At 38.9% G+C, this 20,696-nt stretch overlaps 1 protein-coding gene across 1 annotated transcript in view; it reads right to left on the reverse strand.

Moving 5' to 3' along the window:
• LOC124789962 (general transcription factor IIH subunit 2) overlaps positions 1-20,696 on the reverse strand; it is a 116,287-nt gene that overhangs the window by 35,310 nt on the left and 60,281 nt on the right. The window contains exon 3 of the mRNA XM_047257498.1: positions 16,393-16,521. Within this exon, the coding sequence (XP_047113454.1) occupies positions 16,393-16,521 (129 nt within the window). The remainder of the gene's footprint in view (positions 1-16,392; positions 16,522-20,696) is intronic.

Consider the following 20,696-nt stretch of genomic DNA (forward strand, 5'->3'; position numbering starts at 1 on the left):
CAGAAGAACAATGTAAACCATCGAACAGTGAGCGACATGTTGAATAAACACACACAACTGTACAGTACAAACAACGTAAAACAAATACATACAGTACTGTAACTAACACAGAAGAACAATGCTGTAAAATCACTGAACAGTAAGCATTAAAAACTTCACAGTGCAGTAATGTACAAAAAACACAGACAATGACCAAAATGATATGAGAGATGATGGAGCACTAAAACAGATAAGCGATGACAACAGTTACCCGTAAACAACAACAATGCAACAGGTGGTGAGTAACTGCCATGAGTGGTCGGATCAACAGGAGCAGCAGACCAGCTTAGGGTGGACGAGAGCGGTTCTACAGTAATCTTACATATTAGTTAATATTTCACATCATATACTGAGTAATTTTTTTTCATAGGAAATGTGGATACTTTGTTACAAAACAATTCAGACCTATGAGACTGGTGTCTTTTCTATAAATTTGATTTTCACAAACATTATTTTTCAGAAAACTTTGTTTCTGTAATTTCAGTCCATTTGGTTTTCAGTGCCTCAATTCTTTCCTTTTTTACATATATTAAGTAGACTACATATGGCAGTTAGACGTTGTTGTGGCCTTCAGTGTGAAGACTGGCTTGATGCAGCTCTCCACACTAGTCTATCCTGTGCATGCCTCTTCACCTCTACGTAACTGCTGCAACCTACATCCTTTTAAACGTTCTTACTGTATTCATACCTTAGTCTCCCTCCAACTTTCACCCTCCACATGTCCTTCCAATACCAAATTCAGAATTCCTGGATACCTTGAAACTTGTCATATTAAGCAATCCCCCCCCCCCTTTTTTTTTTATACTGAAGTTGTGCCATAAATTTCTTTTCTCCCCAATTCAATGACATAGCATCTCATTGATTACACTTTCTACCCATCTAATCTTCAGCACTCTTCTATTTTCTTCTTGTCTTATCAGCCACTTTTCACTTCCATACAAGACCACAGTCGGCCAACACTTTCGGTATTCTGCAAACACTTCCTTCCCCTATCCCATCGTAGCATGACAATTCGTTCACTGTGATGCATCTGTCAGCAGTCACCAATTAGTTAACGCTCTGCACATTGTCTGGAGTGTGTGCAGTATGAGGTCTGCCGCTGTGAGGACAATCCTCAATATTTCCATGCCCACTTTCATCACGTAACCTGCTTGCCCACCGACTAACTGTACTGCGATCGACAGCAGCATCTCCATACACCTTTTTCAACCTCTTGTGGATGTTTCCCACAGTCTCGTTTTCACAGCACAGGAATTCTATGACAGCACGTTACTTCTGACGAACATCAAGTGTAGCAGCCATCTTGAAGGCATGCTGTGACGGCATCACTCACAGGAACAGGTTGAACTAAGTTTGAAAACAAGTGGGAAGGATGTATCTACACACTGTAAAACTTTCACACATGCAGAATGAAAACTGTATTTTTACAAAAATGGTGTGCTTTTCTTTTGGAGTGACCCTCGTACATTGACCGCCTCTGCGGAAAAGGTTAATAAAAGTCAAATTTCTTTAGCAAACAGACAAAAATAACTTCATTGTTCCGCAAGATGATTAATGCTTGACTGTCAGAGAGGTGGAAATAAAATAAAATCTGAAACTAGTGACATATTTTAGCCTTCCGTAATTATATGAATGTATTTTAATTCACTTGATAGCTCCCGGCCACAGATATCCATTTTGTTTTCATTTGACGTGAGAGTTAATGAAGGGTAACAGCAAAATCACTAAATGTAAACATGGGTCACGTGGAGACTACCCACTACTACTCAGACTGCTCTGCGCATCGGCCCCAGATCTACGATATTTGCAAACCAGGTCAATACTAAAAAAATCGTACTTTCAAAAATATGTTCATCTCATAACGCACATCTTTCTGAAAAGTCTGAAACATAAAACATATGTGTTCGAGGAAATGTAAGACATATTATTTGGTCTTACGTATGCCAAAGTGCAGTGCCACACCTCTTCATAAAACATTCTTCTATCGCACATCACTGTATTTCGCTCTGTGGAATTGAAACACGTATATGCCATCAAAGTATATTCAGGACAGTAGAAATTGAAATGTCCTGTGGTGCATCTCCCACTCCCAGTCGGCTGGTTTGGAAAAAAAAAAAAAAAATCTCGCAGATAATAGTGGATGGGATTATTTGTAATCGGGAGAACAAGACCTCTTCAGAAAATTTGCACTCTTTATTGCTATTAGCTAATAACTTGCTGTTTTGTGTGACATAAAATTAAATATAGGATACATAAAACCAATAAAAACAAGAGATGAGCAAGAAATTACACATTTCTTCAATTTTTAGCTCCTAGTATTTTTTTCTCTCTAATCTTGCTACAGCTTTAAATGGTGTACTTTGCTTTCTATTACCTCATCAGAGTTTGTCAAATGTTTTGCTACATGAAAAATTTAAATGTTGGTATCTAATACTGAAGCAACTGCTGACACAAATAAAACCCAAGACTGGTGTGGTTTCTCGATTTGATTACATCTATTTTATCACTGTGTGCTAGATAAAACAAAACAGGCCTTTCTAATATTGCAGCAATTTTGTGACACACGCCGAATAAACGAGACTGTTTTGGCACAAATGGCCATTTTTATAACACAACAGAATATAATTCATGAAGTACCAATATCAAATGTCTATTAGGTCTACCACAAGCAAAAAGCTTTATGTTAGGAAATAGTTTCACATTTCATTCATACGCACCAGTTTCTCAAGCATGAGATTGAACAGTAGTATTACGAAATTTTTATACAAATTTGGAATTGTTTTATCCTTTCATAATTTTTGTGATGTCCCCATTTCTTCTCCTTCCTCGTTCTAACAAACAATATTGCCATCACCAATTCTATAGCTATTCCTGCCATTGTCAAAATTTGTTCGCTGATTAACTTTACTAACCCTGCCAGAATCACAGGTTTAGTTATCCCGCAATTATTTTCCAGTTAGGCATTATTACACGTTCGTACAACACGTTTTCCGCGTTACTTCCAGAACAGAAATTAAGTGGCTGCTAGCCGGGGACTGTACAACTGCTCCTTACTAGTGTAGCGATCTGGCCAAAAATTTTCTGTCAAAATTTGATTTCCTTGGATATACCGAGAAGATAATAATTAATCTTGCTCACCTGTTATTCCTGTCAGTCGTTTATTTCCATTCTGGTAGTCTGAATCTATGGATGTTGCTAGTAATTATAACAACACTGATCATTCACAAACCCAATCAACCACATAATCAGACAGCGATCGGCATTTATCCATTTTGGCTTTACTCTGCTCAGCTCGTATAGCCCCGTCCCCTATTGTCTGCGGAAACTTTATTTCTGGATGCGACGAGGATTCTCCTGACAGAGACATCACGTACACTACTCACACATTCAAAAATCAACTAATGATTAATTCAGAAATCAACTTAAAATGTGTTCAAAAATGTTCAAAAACCAACAGGGAAGCGTTTCAAAATCATATGAATAATCGATAGACAAACGTGCGCTGGATGCTAGGCACTTTGTGAAACAAGTTTTTTTCCTCAAGAATACGAATTTGGCGCCCCCTTTACCTGGTAGCATCTAGCCGCTTGCTGCGACTGCTTGCACAGCCAACAGCCACATTCCTGTAGCCAGAAGCAGGAGAATCTACTACTCAAAAGCGACTCAACTGCGCATGCACCCGCTCGTAACTGCTAAAACAAATCTAATGTAAACAGTTGTGACTTCATGCTCATTGGAGGCAATTTGTTGTTTTGAAGCATTGCATAGTCTTCCTAAAGCCTTTGACACATTTTGCTGTTGGCAGATGCTTGCACGAGCACTGTGTGCTATTGTTGTTGTGTATGGTTCATTTCCTTTGCAATTCAAGTTATTTTTGCTTTTTTCTCTCGTTTATGTTTTATTGTTGAAGAATTATCCTGCAGTAGCGGGACACTGTAATATCCTTTGTTAGAGTATCGGTTCTTACCACTCAAAATTACAAAAATTTAACTGAAAACTAAAACAATGAATAATTCCCAGAATTCTAAAAAATTCCCGGATTTTTCCCGGATCTCCTGGTTGTCCCGGGTCGTATACACCCTGAAATTGATAATTTGCTGGTAGTCATGCTGATGTAGAAGGCTAAACAGTGTTTGCATAATAGCTGGTATATGACATGTTGTTTCGCCAGGTGACTCTCCCTTTGATAGTATATGTTTTGTCAGTTACAGGGCTATAGTTGGTGGTAGGAGGGTGCATAGGGGACGTTCACAGGGGTAGGAGCCATAGGGTAGGGAGATGGGTCCGGAAAGCTATTCTAGGTGTGGTGGGCAAAATTTCAGAGAGAATGGATCTCATTTCAGGGCATGATTTTAGGAAGTCATGGCCCTGTTGAAGTAGCTGATAACACATTTCAGAGCAGGATAAAACAGAGTCACCAATGGAGTGCTCCGAAGCTGTTTTGTGGAGGGATCAGCAGTACCAGGAATGGATGTGATGGCCCGGGAAATCTGCTTTTTAATTAGCCTTGAGGGGTAATTACGAGCAGTGAAGGCTGAGGTGAGAATGGTGGTGTACTGCTGTAAAGAGTCTGCACCTGAACAAATACGTTTGCCTCGGATGCCAGGGCTGTGTGGGAGGGACGTTTGACATGGAAAGGAAGGCTACTGTCAAAACGTAAGTACTGTTGTTTGTAGGTTTAATGTGGACGAAACTGTGTAGCTGGTCTTTGGTGAGGACAAGTGGCATGGGATTTGGAACAGAACCATGTGAAATTTAATTGGGAGATGGTATTCAGAGATTTCAGGAATTTTAGTAACCTCACCATGAGTCCAAGTGATTGTCCCACTGCCTAGTTAAAAAGCACATTTCCCGGGCCATCACATTCAATCCTGGTACTGCTAATCCCTCCACAAAACAGCTTAGGAGCATTCCATGATAAGCTCAGTACTATCCTGGTATGGAATGTGTCAATCAGCTACTTCAACAGAGCCATGACTTCCTAAAATCATGCCCTGAAATGAGATCCATTCTGCCTGAAATTTTGCCCACCACACCTAGCTTTCCATTGCCCTCCCAATCTCCGCAATATTCTTGTTAGACCCTACGCTCCTTCTGCACCTATCTACCTACCCTATGGCTCCTACCCCTGTGAGCATCCCTGTTGCAAGACTTGCCCTATGCACCCTCCTACCACCACCTATAATAGCCCTGTAACTGACAAAACATGTAGAATCTAAGGGAGAGCCACCTGCAAAACGACACACCATATACCAGCTATTATGTAAACACTGTTCAGCCTTCTACATCGGCATGACTACCATCAAATTCCAATTAGGATGAATGGGCATAGGCAGAGGGTATATAATGACACCTCAAAATATCCTGTTGCGCAGCATGCTTTACAGCATGACATTCATGACCCCCACGCCTGTTTCACCACACTTGCCATCTGGATTCTTCCCACAGACACCAGTTTCTCAGCACTCCGCAGGTGGGAACTAGCTTTAAAACATGTCCCTGGTTCTCGCCACCCACCTGGTAATAATTTACATTGCTTTCTTCGGTCTCAACTTTTCTACACTTTTCTCACTTCACTCTTTGCTTCACTCCGTTTTAGTTTTGTACATCGTCCATTGTTTTTCCCATCTACTTTTCACTGCCCCTCCCAACTCTGTCATGTACAATGCTCTTAGCTTCACACTCTTGTTAACTCATGCACGATGTTTTAGTAGTAATCTCTGTCTTGCATATTACCCTGTCTTCCACCTTTAAGCTCTCAGGTTTTCAAATCTCATCTGATGCAGTCCCCAACAATCAGTGGTGGTGGTTAGTGTTTAACGTCCCATCGACAACGAGGTCATTAGAGACGGAGCGCAAGCTCGGGTTAGGGAAGGATTGGGAAGGAAATCGGCCGTGCCCTTTCAAAAGAACCATCCTGGCATTTGCCTGAAACGATTTAGGAAAATCATGGAAAACCTAAATCAGGATGGCCGGAGACGGGATTGAACCGTCGTCCTCCCGAATGCGAGTCCAGTGTGCTAACCACTGTGCCACCTCGCTCGGTCCCAACAATCAGTCTTTCCTTCTCATCCCGTACGGTAAGTTTCCCCTGATACATGATTCTGGATGACTTTCCCAAAACCTAACCATTTTCCTAGACCTCTTGAGTCCTTTTCCTTCACCCTTCTTCCTTTCCCTTCAACCCTTCTGCCAGAAGAAGGAGCCACTGGAACTGAAAGCTTGCCAATAACAACAGTATTTTATGTGTTTATTCTGTTCCAGCTTGGCGAGTAGATTTTTATCTATCCAATTACATAATATTATTGATACAAAACGTTCACCATAAAATATCTGACTATGTCTGAAGCTTCCGTTATTCACACTACTTTTTATTCTGTATACATCAGGTGATATAATCTATGCAAATTTTAACACTTCTAAATCAGAATTTTGTGGTTTTCATGTTGACAAAAACTGCATAAACCAACCTGCATCTCAGGTGAGATAATCAATGCAAATTTTAACACACACACACACACATGATCAGATTTATGTGGTTTTCAAGTTGACAGAAACTGCATAAACAAACCATTAATAAAAACCAAGAAATTTCAACTGGTGATCTGACTATGTTTAAAACTTAGACATACATATGTCGTGAAAATTGTGCAAGATATCAGCATGGTGCTTTCAGTCCATTTATAATGTTAGTCTGTCACAGAAATGATATTTTGGAACATATTGAGTTTTCTAGAGATTATGCAATGTTAAATGCTTTTGGTAAGACTCTGAAGATTTTTATACCTTCTCCAAATTGAAGGTCTACCTTACAATGACCCTGGAGCTCCATCGGCGTTCCATCATTGTGAGAATAAGAAGGAAAGCAACAAAAATAAGACCAATGGGAGACAACTAATAAGACAAGGTTTTCTTTGGGTGGCATAAAGAAGTAGACAAATGACTGGCTGCTCACAACAGCAGTTTACTGAAGTTAATGATTAGAGTTTGCAGACCACTAATTCATTTATGTTTATTATACCATGGTTAAGGTACTGCATCACACTGATTTACTGACTTAGGAACAAATAAGTGAATATGTACCTTAATGGTCTGACTGAGCTGAGAAAGTAAATGCAGCTGTGCTTCAGGTGGTGCATTATCAAATATTTTTGTGTGTCGTGAATGTTTCCAACATGCTCACCATTTCTCGGCTTTTTACTGTTCCAGGCTTTGGACAGGCACTGGGATAGTTACGAGTATTTATTTATGATATTCACTGTGCTTACTGCAGTCTGTAACAACAATACAGTATCACAGCAAAGCAAGAAAACACAGATGCAACAGAAATTATTAGATGTACAGTCGTGGACAAAACGAACGAGACCCCTCGCCTTTTCGTTATGCAGATCCGCAGGGCTTTATAGTCTGCTACACAGCATAACAGGCAAGGCGACGAAGTGCTACCAACATACTATGTACAGGCGTGAAATTGAAAACCTATCCGAAATTTGTCAGACTGTTTTCTATCATGTGTAAGACTATATTAATGCTGATAAGTGTGTTAACCACAACACCTAAATACAAGATATAAATTAAAGGAGAAACGCTAATTAGTATGAACTGTACTAATAAAAATGAATTTCAGCTTATCGAGATAACATAACTGTTTTAGTAAGACAAAGTACCCCAGATCATTACGAATTACCAAAATATTATGCTCATTCGGCCGCGAAATGGTCTGTCTCAACGTTCAGACCATTCATACTAGATTACCCTTGCTGACCTACCATGAAAGTGTGCAAATTTAGCAATGCATGAAGATTCATAACGAAATTCAGTTAAAAATCATTCACTGCCACACTTAAGGTAATTCAGTTATTGGCAGAAGCGGAAAAAGTAGACAGTAACAAGTATGAAATTCTACAAGAGTTTCATATTGACATCCACAGGCCGCCGGTACAGAATAAAGGTAGCAATAAAACGTATTGGGGGAGCGAAAATTTCTTAAACTTCCTTTACTGAAAGTCTATCTGCCTCCATCGAGATTAGAACCGAAAACAAACCAGACCTCCCTTGAAGTAGAAAACACCTTTCACCACGCTAGCATACAACCTAGGCAAACAGCCCTGTATTATTACCCCAGACATGAATAAGCCGGCAATTTCGCAATGAAAATGGCAAAATGATCTGCAGTTTTCGTTGCATAGAGCTTTCTGGACTCAAAAACATGAATTGTCTACCTTTAAGTCACCGCTTGTGTGACAATGATTTGGGATGTTTATCGAAATAACAAAAAACTATTATTAGTGACTAAATTTAGCAGGATAATTCTGCGCCACCCCGGGAAATAAACCGTGAAGTAGCTGCCAAACGTATTCTACAATGTTTCTAATTCTCTATTAGACGTACCACAGCCAGAAAACGTTCGTTAGCCGAAGTGTTCCTTAAGGTAGCTAGCAATGAGAGTGCTCACACATCTAAAACGCTGTGGCATTAATAGTGGGAGCTAACAAACATCCATACCCGGGGAAGGATGCGAGCTGACCGCGCAAGAAGCCGCGCGGTCCGCGATATGACGCCGTTGAGCGCACGGCTAACCCACGCCGGCAAGCTGTTAATATCATCTGGCGTTACTAAAAAGTTATTCACTTCTGGTGAATGATTTTCTGCGCAGTTCATTTAAGAAAGAATAACTAAAATATATTTGATATTACGGAAGAGGAAGGACGCCTAATTCATTTCCCCTAGTATTCATGATGTTAGATTCGCAATCTGAGCACACATACTATCCATAACCACACTTTAGATACAAGTCATAGTCACAAATATGTGAATACAACACATTGGCTTATACTTGTGGTATTTCGTTTCCCACGAAGTGGTGGCAGACGATGCTGTGACGTCTTCGAAGCGTGAGTTTCGCCAGTGCTAGCTGTCTCAGCACATCAGCTGCTCGAACTTGCATAGTATGTTGGTAGCACTTCGTCACCTTGCCTGTTATGCTGTGAAGCAGACTTTAAAGCTGTGCGGATCAACATAACGAAAAGGCGAGGGGTCTCGCTCGTTTTGTCCACGACTGTACATTGTAACGTCATTTGCTGGTTTCACAAAGTCATGTACTGCAAACTGAAATGCCATCTGTATGGTCTGCTCAAAATCACTAACATAAAACTAAAACAGTCATATGGTCATATGCAGTAAATGAAACACTATCTTTTAGGTTCATATAAAACGATGAAGTGTAGTGCAAGTTTGCCAGTACCACTGTAATCAAATAGACCTCAAAATCTCTCATAGTTCAATGATAAACAAGCATATGCCTCAAAACTTCTACAGCAGTAGACTGCACCACTGCATGTTGACACTGAGCTGTTGTAGGTGTCAACACCACATCCAGAGCATAGAGCAATTCAACTCCTGTCAAAGGATTAACTGGGAAATAAATAATCCCGATTTACAGAGTAATCAGAAGTCATAAGAGATATTGTGAACATGGCTGTTGTTCAAGTGTAAAGCCAGAGGTTGACAATCACAGGAACGTTGCAAGTCCTTGACACACTGCTCGAACAATTTCAAGGTATTTTGGTAAACATTTTTGGAATACAGTGATCAATTAATTGTTATATTTAGATTAAAGTTCAGTCTTGATCACGTTATGTCTGTTTTAATGAGTAACCGGTTTCGGTTTTTTTCTATAAAACCATCATCAGACCCATTGGCTCCCTTGGGTTGGTAGGTGGAGCTCTCCTTGCTGGCAGCAAGAAAAAAACCGAAACCGGTTACTCATTAAAACAGACATAACGTGATCAAGACTGAACTTTAATCTAAATATAATTTCAAGGTATGACAAGCAGAAGTCGAGCACAATGTCCATGGCATATTTTGCGATAATTGAACATATAAGATGGTGTCCAAAAATTCCTGAAATATATTAATTACAATTATTACATCTGAGAATGAAATTTTCACTCTGCAACTTCCTGCCAGATTAAAACTGTGTGCCAGACCGAGACTTGAACTCAAGACCTTTGCCTTTTGTGGGGAAATGCTCTAACAATTTTGAGCTATACAAGCATGACTCACGACCCATCCCCAAAGCCTTACTTCCACCAGTACCTTGTCTCCTACCTTCCAAAATTCACAGAAAATCTCCTGCGAAACTTGCAAGATTAGAGCTCCTGGAAGAAAGGATATTGGGGATGTGGTGTCACTGCTAGACACCACACTTGCTAGGTGGTAGCCTTTAAATCGGCCGCAGTCCGTTAGTATACGTCGGACCCGCGTTTGTCGCCACTATCAGTGATTTGCAGACCGAGCGCCGCCACACCGCAGGTCTAGTCTAGAGAGACTCCCTAGCACTCGCCCCAGTTGTACAGCCGAATTTGCTAGTGATGGTTCACTGACTACATACGCTCTCATTTGCAAAGACGACAGTTTAGCATAGCGCTCAGCTACGTCACTTGCTACAACCTAGCAAGGCGCCATATTCAGTTACTATGTATCCTGAACAGATAATATTGTGAATCATGTACCGTCAAGAGTGACGTTCATAATTAATGGATTAAAGTTAAGTATCAAACTAACTACGTCTGCTTTCTGAATTCTAATCCCTTGTCATGTAACAGTCCTCACGTCAGTCTAGTCCTTCCCTCCTCATGCCAGCCTGCGTGAGCTAAAACGCGTGCATTTCGGCCTCCTCTAGTAACACGGTGTTGGCTTTTCTGCCAACCCAACAGGGGAGATGTGGGATATACATGTCCCAGCACGAAATTTTCTGATATGCAACTTCTTGGGAGATTAATACTGTATGCCAGACCAAGACGAACTCGCGGCCTTTGGTTTTCGCAGGCCAGTGCTCTACTGACTGAACTACCCTAATATGACCCACTACCCCTCCCCCCTGCCCCCCCACCCCACCTTTTACTTCAGTCAGTATCCCATCTCCTGTCTTCCAATCCTTTTAATGTGTCAGTTAAGTTCCATATCAGCACACGTTAAGTTCCATATCAGCACATACTGCTGCAAAGTTGAAATTTCATTCTGGAAACGTCACCCAGGCTGTGGCTAAGCCATGTCTCCACAATATCCTGTTTTCCAGGAGTGCTTATCTTGCAAGTTTCACAGGAAAACTTCTGTGAAGTTAAGAAGGTATGAGACGAGGTATTGATGGAAGTACAGCTATAGGGACAGGTTGTGAATCGTATTTGGGTAGCTCAGTTGGTAGAGCAGTTGCCTGTGAAAGGCAATGGCCCCAATTTGGAGTCTCGGTCTAGCACACAGTTTTAATCTGCCAGGAAGTTTCTTATTATGTCTTATTTAGACCTTTTCTGCACCATCACCTTCAAAACAGTGCCTTTTGGAGAGAATACACTGATACCAACATTTCTAGCAATTTTTGAGATGTGTCCTGGAATCTTTTGTTGTTGTTGTTGTTGTTGTGGTCTTCGGTCCAGAGACTGGTTTGATGCAGCTCTCCATGCTACTCTATCCTGTGCAAGCTTCTTCATCTCCCAGTACTTACTGCAACCTACATCTTTCTGAATCTGCTTAGTGTATTCATCTCTTGGTCTTCGCGTTAGTATTTTGCAGCTGTGACTTAGTAAACTGATAGTTCGGTAACTTTCACATCTGTCAACACCCGATTTCTTTGGGATTGGAATTATTATATTCTTCTTGAAGTCTGAGAGTATTTCGCCTGTCTCATACATCTTGCTCACCAGATGGTAGAGTTCTGTCAGGACTGGCTCACCCAAGGCCGTCAGTAGTTCTAATGGAATGTTGTCTACTCCCGGGGCTTTGTTTCGACTGAGGTCTTTCAGTGCTCTGTCAAACTCTTCACGCAGTATCGTATCCCCCATTTCATCTTCATCTACATCCTCTTCCATTGCCATAATATTGTCCTCTAGTACATCGCCCTTATACAGACCCTCTATATACTCCTTCCACCTTCCTGCTTTCCCTTCTTTGCTTAGAACTGGGTTTCCATCTGAGCTCTTAATATTCATAGAAGTAGCTCTCTTTTCTCCAAAGGTCTCTTTAATTTTCCTGTAGGCAGTATCTATCTTGTCCCTAGTGAGATAAGCCTCTACATCTTTACATTTGTCCTCTAGCCATCCATGCTTAGCCATTTTGCACTTCCTGTTGATCTCATTTTTGAGACGTTTGTATTCCTTTTTGCCTGCTTCATTTACTGCATTTTTATATTTTCTCCTTTCATCAATTAAATTCAATATTTCTTCTGTTACCCAAGGATTTCTATTAGCCCTCGTCTTTTTTCCTACTTGATCCTCTGCTGCCTTCACTATTTCATCCCTCAGAGCTACCCATTCTTCTTCTACTGTATTTCTTTCCCCCATTCCTGTCAATTCTTCCCTTATGCTCTCCCTGAAACTCTCTACAACCTCTGGTTCTTTCAGTTTATCCAGGTCCCATCTCCTTAAATTCCCACCTTTTTGCAGTTTCTTCAGTTTTAATCTACAGTTCATAAAAAATAAGATTGTGGTCAGTGTCCACATCTGCCCCTGGAAATGTCTTACAATTTAAAACCTGGTTCCTAAATCTCTGTCTTACCATTATATAATCTATCTGATACCTTCTAGTATCTCCAGGATTCTTCCATGTATACAGCCTTCTTTTATGATTCCTGAACCAAGTGTTAGCTATGATTAAGTTATGCTCTGTGCAAAATTCTACCAGACAGCTTCCTCTTTCATTCCTTACCCCCAATCCATACTCACATACTATGTTTCCTTCTCTCCCTTTTCCTACTCTCGAATTCCAGTCACCCATGACTATTAAATTTTCATCTCCCTTCACTACCTGAATAATTTCTTTTATCTCATCATACATTTCGTTAATTTCTTCATCATATGCAGAGCTAGTTGGCATACAAACTTGTACTACTGTAGTAGGCATGGGATTCGTGTCTACCTTGGCCACAATAATGTGTTCACTATGCCGTTTGTAGTAGCTTACCCGCAATCCTATTTTTTTATTCATTATTAAACCTTCTCCTGTATTACCCCTATTTGATTTAGTATTTATAACCCTGTATTCACCTGACCAAAAGTCTTGTTCCTCCTGCCACCGAACTTCACTAATTCCCACTATATCTAACTTTAACTTATCCATTTCCCTTTTTAAATTTTCTAACCTACCTGCCCAATTAAGGGATCTGACATTCGACGCTCCGATCCGTATAACGCCAGTTTTCTTTCTCCTGGTAACGTCGTCCTCTTGAGTAGTCCTCGCCCGGAGATCCGAATGGGGGACTATTTTAGCTCCGGAATATTTTACCCAAGAGGTAACCATACAGTAGAGCTGCATGCTCTCGGGAAAAATTACAGCTGTAGTTTCCCCTTGCTTTCAGCCGTTCGCAGTACCAGCACAGCAAGGCCGTTTTGGTTAGTGTTACAAGGCCAGATCAGTCAATCATCCAGACTGTTGCCCCTGCAACTACTGAAACGGCTGCTGCCCCTCTTCAGGAACCACATGTTTGTCTGGCCTCTCAACAGATACCCTTCCTTTGTGGTTGAACCTATGGTACAGCCATCTGTATCGCTGAGGGACCCAAGCCTCCCCATCAACGGTAAGGTCCATGGTTTATGGAGGGGCTTTTGCTGTTAGTGCGTTTAAAACCATCTGAGGTGCTGATCGAATCACTTCCAATGTATAATACCTTTGCCCATTCAACTTGGGTTTCATCTTGAGGAAGAGGAAGAAATCACATGTAGTTATGTGTGGTGGTACGGTAGAGGGGGGACAACTGTCATCTTGTTTCCAGTTGAAAATTCCTGAACAACATAGGCTGCATGCGATCATGCATTGTCATGATGGAGTATCCAATCATATGTATGCCCCACCTGTGGATATTTTCACCTTATGTCCACATCATGATAGACCACTTTACTGACTGTCTGAATAGGAGGACAAACTCATTATAAACAACCATGTCAACATAAAAAATAAACAAACAAGGACGTAAAGTTGCTCTCCACGTTTTGAGCTTTTTTTGGCTGAAGGGAAAAGAAACGCTGTTCTACTGCAATGATTGCTACTTAGTTTCAGGGTCAGAGCCATAAATCCGACATTTGTACAACTGACAACCTTTGAAAGAAATTTTGGATCACCTTAAAGCTACTGTTTAAGTTTCTGGCAGACTCTTCTGTAATATGTTGAAATACTTGTGGTACAAACTTCACCAAAAGCCTTTTTATGTTCAATTCTCCTGACATAACACATTCACATGCATCATAGCTTATTCCCAAGGTTTTTCAGAGGTCTTGAATGGTCTGTCTACAATTCTGCAGAATTAGATCCCTCAATTACTAAAAATTTTCTGGTGGGATACCAGGTGGCAGCCAACAACAATGGTGCCATCATCAGCGTTCACTCTTTTCTGTAATGCTTCACATTCTTCCTCTCAGTCAATACAGATTCTTAAGCTTGAAGTAAAGGAGGTCTTCAATCTGAAGCCTATTACAAGCACATTTCACAGAATACTGCAGATTCTAAAAGGTTTAGGCGCATCTGACAGAAATTGTTTTCCTCTACTAACAGGTTTTGTAGCCGAATAAACACTGGATCAATCTGGACACATACTAAGGTTGTAGGTACTACCACCCTAGTTAACGATCATGTTAACTGCAACCAATGTTCACTGAAGAGCCCAGTAAGCATTAAAAAGATACCATTTTCGACAGCTAAGTAATGGTATGTTTTGTTTCAATAACACACTGCTTACTCAGAAAAGTACAAAATTACACTAACTAGTTGCTTATGAATAAAGGACAAGTTTGCAGACATCTGTGCACAGTTAGCATTTTTTGTAAAAATATAAAACAAATCCCGAAGTATTCAGCTATAATTAAAATAAATGATATTGTTTAGAATAGACTACAGTTCATGTGAATAATTTTTTTACACTGGGAGATAATGCAGGCCTCCCCATTGGATTTACCTCTAACATTTCATCTTCAGGTAACGGTGGAGATTCTATCCTTGTAATGCCTGCTGACGAGATTGATTCAATATTTCTGCATAGCCCTATTCTAGGAGCTAAAGGGTGATAATTTCAAACCTGTTGTTTCTGGAGAGTAATGCATAAGTAATGCACTGGGCTTTCAAATGTGAAAACTGCCATGTTTAATAAATACAGTAAATAACAGCTTTGTTTTAAAACATACACTTTATACAGCATCTGCAACTTAGCATTTTTTAACTACTATTTCATCTTTGAAGCTATTAGTTTTGCCTCTCATGTGAAGCTGGGACATGTTTTGTAAGTGTTGAGCATGTGTGCTGCCATAAAAAAACAGAATGGTGTGTGTTAAAGCAACTTCCAGAGAATTTAACAACACTCACACAGTGCTTGTCCAAAAATGTGTTTAATTTGAAAGGTTTTTTTGTCACATATCATGTTCTATTGACTTCATGAATGTTTCTGTGAAAGTCAAAAACAAGAAATCTATCATAAGTTTACAATGAAAAATTTTATGTTTATCTTAGCGCACAAAACCAGCAATGAGTACAAAATGGGGCCCCAGGTCGAAAGCAAGGGAATTTGTAAGAGCCATCTAAAGGTGGATCTGTAATCAATCTGAAACCAGTAATGCTTTAATTTAAATAAACTTCTGGTTACTGCCTAAATTATAAACCTTAAAAAGAAATGTTTGTGTATTTAGGATTATTCGTGTTGTCTTGGGTCTGCATTATCTCGAATTACTGAAGTTTACAAATTTAGGAACTCACAACACAACCACACACAGAAAATTCATGTTATATTTTTCTCATTACATAAACTCCATTTTTGTTAATGCTTCTTCTCTGGCGCATTTTAAATTGATGTGGTATTAGTTTGTGCTGCATTTTAGTACAAAGCAGTAATGATCTTTCTTACAATACAAGATGTGTAGATTTCTTTGCTGTCTATTTCAAAGTGAGCAAATACTCTTCTACAAAACAAGGTAATAAATCCTGAACACAAAAAATAGCAAGAAATAATAAGAAATCAAACAACTGTTAATACAAAGAAGTTGAAATAATCAAATTTCTGTCAAATTCAGCTTTTCATTTATGCTTACTCTCCTCTTTGTTCTCTGCTTCTATTTTTAACAATTTTTCAACTTCAAACAATCTTACAATATAAAGTCAATATTTTCTTTTCTGTTTTACTTTAAACATAAAATATTCAATCAAATGGAATTTATTAATAACCTTTGTGTTGAGCTGTTATCGATACCATAAAAATTAAAGTTATGTGTATTAAATAACATAATGATGCTAATAAAACAACCAGCTGACTGCAGTAATTTTATTGAAATGTATTTCTTTTATCTTATTTCCCAATAGCTAAACTATAAAGTACTGTACCTTTATATGTTTTCTTGGATTGCCTGCAAGTTCAGTAATTTTTTCAGCTCGCTTGTTCCTTGTTATGATTATACCAAGCTGACTAATTGGATTTTGGTCAAAAAATTCATCGATGAAAGATTCCAAAAGCTGCAAACAAAGTATTAGACTGTAATACACACAGATATGACTGAAGTAACTCGATAACATTCCTTCATTCTAACGACTAGTCTTAACATTTATCCTAAAATGTGAAGGACATTGTCTTATCGCATAACATTTTTGATATGAATTTACATTATAATGCATTTTTAATTAAAAAACATCACAAACAGAATTCAATGAGATGTTCCTCTTAAATTTAGCACTTCCTCATATAAAATTTCACCATGAATATAACAACATAATATTTTTCTACTTAATTCATTGTCTAAAGCAGTTACATTTACTTCTTGAGATGTAACTTTATTGATATGCAAGCAGCATAATATATCTACATGTACCTTTAAAAATCATATGTTCCACATCACCTCCTAAACCACTGGATCGATTTCAAGTGAACTTGGTAAACATATCACTTACTATATGGAACGAAGCATCTCTCTGTAATGCCCAAAGCAACTTCAACCAAATTAGATATATAGATGACTCATTATCTGTATAAAAATACAAAATATTCCACAGGAGGGGCTCCCTTCTCTTTCTAACAAAAGAAAATGCCAAGTTTTTACAAATGTACTTCACAGAAGGAAAAGACTTGGAGCTAGATCAAAGTTGTCAATCAGTGGCAGGTGTAAGGCATGATGTAGTACTGAACCTTCAAGGAAAGTTTCATGAACAGAATGAGTCCATCTGTTTCTGAAGTACTGTTTGCAACTTGAAATAAATGTTGCTTTCAAAACTGCTTGACTTTCTTTTCAATCCACAGTCTCAAGATGAAGGAAAAAAAGGTCAGTGAATTTGAAGAAATGAGATGAAGTAATTACCTTATTAAAGGGTAACAAGTGTTCTATTTTCACACATAAAAAAAAGTTGAATCATTGTCCATGGCTTCTTGCATACTTCTTACCTAGACAGAATAACAAGTTTCCTCAAGATCCTGATGAAACTGCAGGATGAAATTTGCTGCAGATACTGGTGTGTGTGTGTGTAAGGCTTTATGAGAAGAGCCTAATTGTATTCCTTATTAAAAACACTAATTTACTATAGAGAAAACAGACAAATAGGAACAGGTAAAGGAAAAATGTAATGATCCTAAACGGACTTCAATCCTTGGAGTAAGAACAGCTTGGCACAAGAGGTTCAGAAGTACAAAAAAGCTAAGATTTAAATCTGAGTTGACTAGTAATGAGCTGTGAGCATTTAGTAAGTTTAAGATGAGCTTGAAACTTGGAGAAAACTGCAGAGTCCAGTTGTAATAATGACAGACAAAAAGAAGAGGAGATCATGAAGCACTAGATATTAAACATAAAGATTATGCATGTATTTCAAAGTAATTCTAAATTAATAAAATTAGAAGATCCAATTCAAAATTAACAACTGGTGAGTTTGTCATTGTGGAAACAATATAAATAATCAATAGAAAAGAGAATGGTGTGATAGATGCAATTATATCTATAAATATTAAATAATGAAAATGCAAAGTGTTTTAATTGGTAACAGTTTAATTTTCCACATTCTGGATGATACAACAAGAAATTTGGTAATAGGAGTAAATAGGTGCAAAACTGTATTATTTAAATAAAATTATTTTTAAAACATCATGAATAACTAATTACACAATTAAACTGAAATAGTGCACAGGGGAAGGCGTTTCTTTAAAATTCTGCACTGAATACACTGTATCTACGTGTTTAGAGAGTAGAGCAAAGTGTCTGTTTCCATATATATAAAATCAGTCTGCAGAATTACAGTCATATCTCACCAATACATATCAACTTGAATTCTTGAAAATAGCATGCACTTCAGTATGATGGCTTTTTTTGGCAAAAAGCAGCTCTTCTGCTGAAATCAACACACACAGAAGAATGAAAAATTATGAGGAACTCTGTACATCTTTTTAATCCATTGGCAGATATGATAAATGTAACACATTTGTTGGGTCTATAATTACACTGCCTTGTATTGTCATTGTTGCCTACAGGGATGTACGTTGTGGAAGATGAACGCAAATGCAGACTTCAGTATCCAGTCCTAAAACTGCTATGGCTAACATTTAAGGCATAATCCACCTGAAGAAATGTTGAGTGCCACAGAACCACTTGGTGCCACTGAAGATACAACAAAAATCCAAATGATGCATAATGGGTGTAGTCAAAGAAATATGGAGAATTGAAAGGAGACAAATTTTTCAGAAGCATGGAGTGTGCACTGATCTGAAACTATCTGGCAGTTTAAAAGTGTGTGCCACACCAGGACTAAAACTTGAGACCTTTGTCTTTTACAGGCAAGTGCTCTAGCAACTGAGCTATCCAGACACGACTCACAAACCACCCTCAGAGCTTTATTTCAGCCAGTACCTCATATCTTATCTTTCAAATTCATGAGCTGTGCTCAGATAGCTCAGCTGGTAGGGGGACTTGCCCACGAAAGGCAAAGGGCATATGTTTGAGCTCCAGTCTGGCACACGGTTTTAATCTGCAGGAGGTAACAAAATATGTACATGCCACTGGTTCTGAATGAAGAAAAGATTACAGTCAAAAGAGTTGATGGCAATTTTCAAACAGAGCTACAATTTAAGCAGGCATGTAATACAAGAAAATTATCTTTAAATTGTCTTCAAATCCAGCTGAATAGAGATGGAGAGAACAATGATTGAGTATGAAATTCTAGAAAACAAAAGCTTCATACAGTACCGGTGTTTGTACTGAGAAGTGTGGTAATAAAATGTCAGATATTTAGTGGATTTGATCAGTGACTTCAATACCAACAATATCCAGTACATATCATTAATATTTCAGTATTTCCAATGTATGATTAGTGGAAGTGCTTCATCTAATAAAACTGCACTTCTGTGAAAGAGAATTCCTGACTTCCTACTTAAGACTTTATAGGTTTTATGAATTTTTTAGCTATTAATTTTACTTCCAATGTAATTCCATATACTGTGAATTCAGAAGCATATTTCATGAAACCAGTGTTATATATTTTGGCCTTTGCTCAAAAAGTACACAACTTACAACTTTGACAGGATTACATTTCACTCCATTAACACTAAATAAAGGAAAAGTTGAATGTCTTAATTTACAGTTGTTTATGGCAGTTGAACGATCCCACAATGCTTCAAATCTTAACCGAGTGCTTGACAAACTATTTGTAAATATTTTTAAAATGAAAGTCTGTACACAAATAAATTTCACCATTTGTATTTACAATGAAATTTTCTCATATGCCCTTAAGAAACACCCTAAAGTTTTCTGGAGCTGACAATTTCATCATTCTAGTGCTTTTCTCAAGGGACGATTTGCAGAAAAAATAAATCTTATGGCCAGGAGCAGATTAGCACAAATGAAAAATCTTCCTTCAATAAAGAAGCACTGGTCAACTTTCCAACTGTCCTCGGAGTTTTTCGTGGTGGCACGCTTCAATAAAATCTTCTCAGTCATTTTGAATAAAACAATCGAGCTTTCGATAGCTGTCTCCGCCATTGTCATCAGGAGTTGAAATCAATGACTGTCGGGGCTGACACATGGATCACTTATATAAATATAATGGCAGCATCTGAAATCTTCCAGAGAGGGCCGGAGTGGCGCATGCACGGAAAGTGAGTTGGGCAGTTCATAGTGGCTCTGTCCTACAGAGTGGTGTCACGTGGTGCAAGTGGCCAGTGCCATGTTTGAAACTGCCACTCCTGTGTCCCTACAAGCACCAAGCCTACGTCTCTGCTTTCCCTCAATGTCCAAAGCTCACCCTATGCCCTACTAAGTGCGTACCCCTGGTCTCTGTTAAAACTGTTGCTGTTTATTCTAAATTTGGCAACTTCTTTGATAACATAATCCCAGTACGATGTGATTTGAGCAAAAACACTTACTTTTTTCAAATTGAATTTTAGGCCCATTTTCTAAGCAGTGTTCAGCCACAGCCATCTCTTCAAGTTATATTTGTCTGATGTGTCGTGAATGCTCTGCACAATTCTTGGCAACAGAGGGTATGGTTTGACCTCTGTAAATACTACCACATCCACTGGGGACACCATACATGTCAGGAACCTGGAAGACCTATGTTGCCTTTAACAGCGTGTAATGTATCTCTATTTTGGAGGTGGTCTGGGACACTGGTCTCAGTCCACGTCTCTTCAGCACACTCCCAGTCTTGCTAGTAGTTGC

The sequence above is a fragment of the Schistocerca piceifrons genome, chromosome 3, assembly GCF_021461385.2.
Source record: "Schistocerca piceifrons isolate TAMUIC-IGC-003096 chromosome 3, iqSchPice1.1, whole genome shotgun sequence".
In the NCBI taxonomy this organism is placed as follows: domain Eukaryota; kingdom Metazoa; phylum Arthropoda; class Insecta; order Orthoptera; family Acrididae; genus Schistocerca; species Schistocerca piceifrons.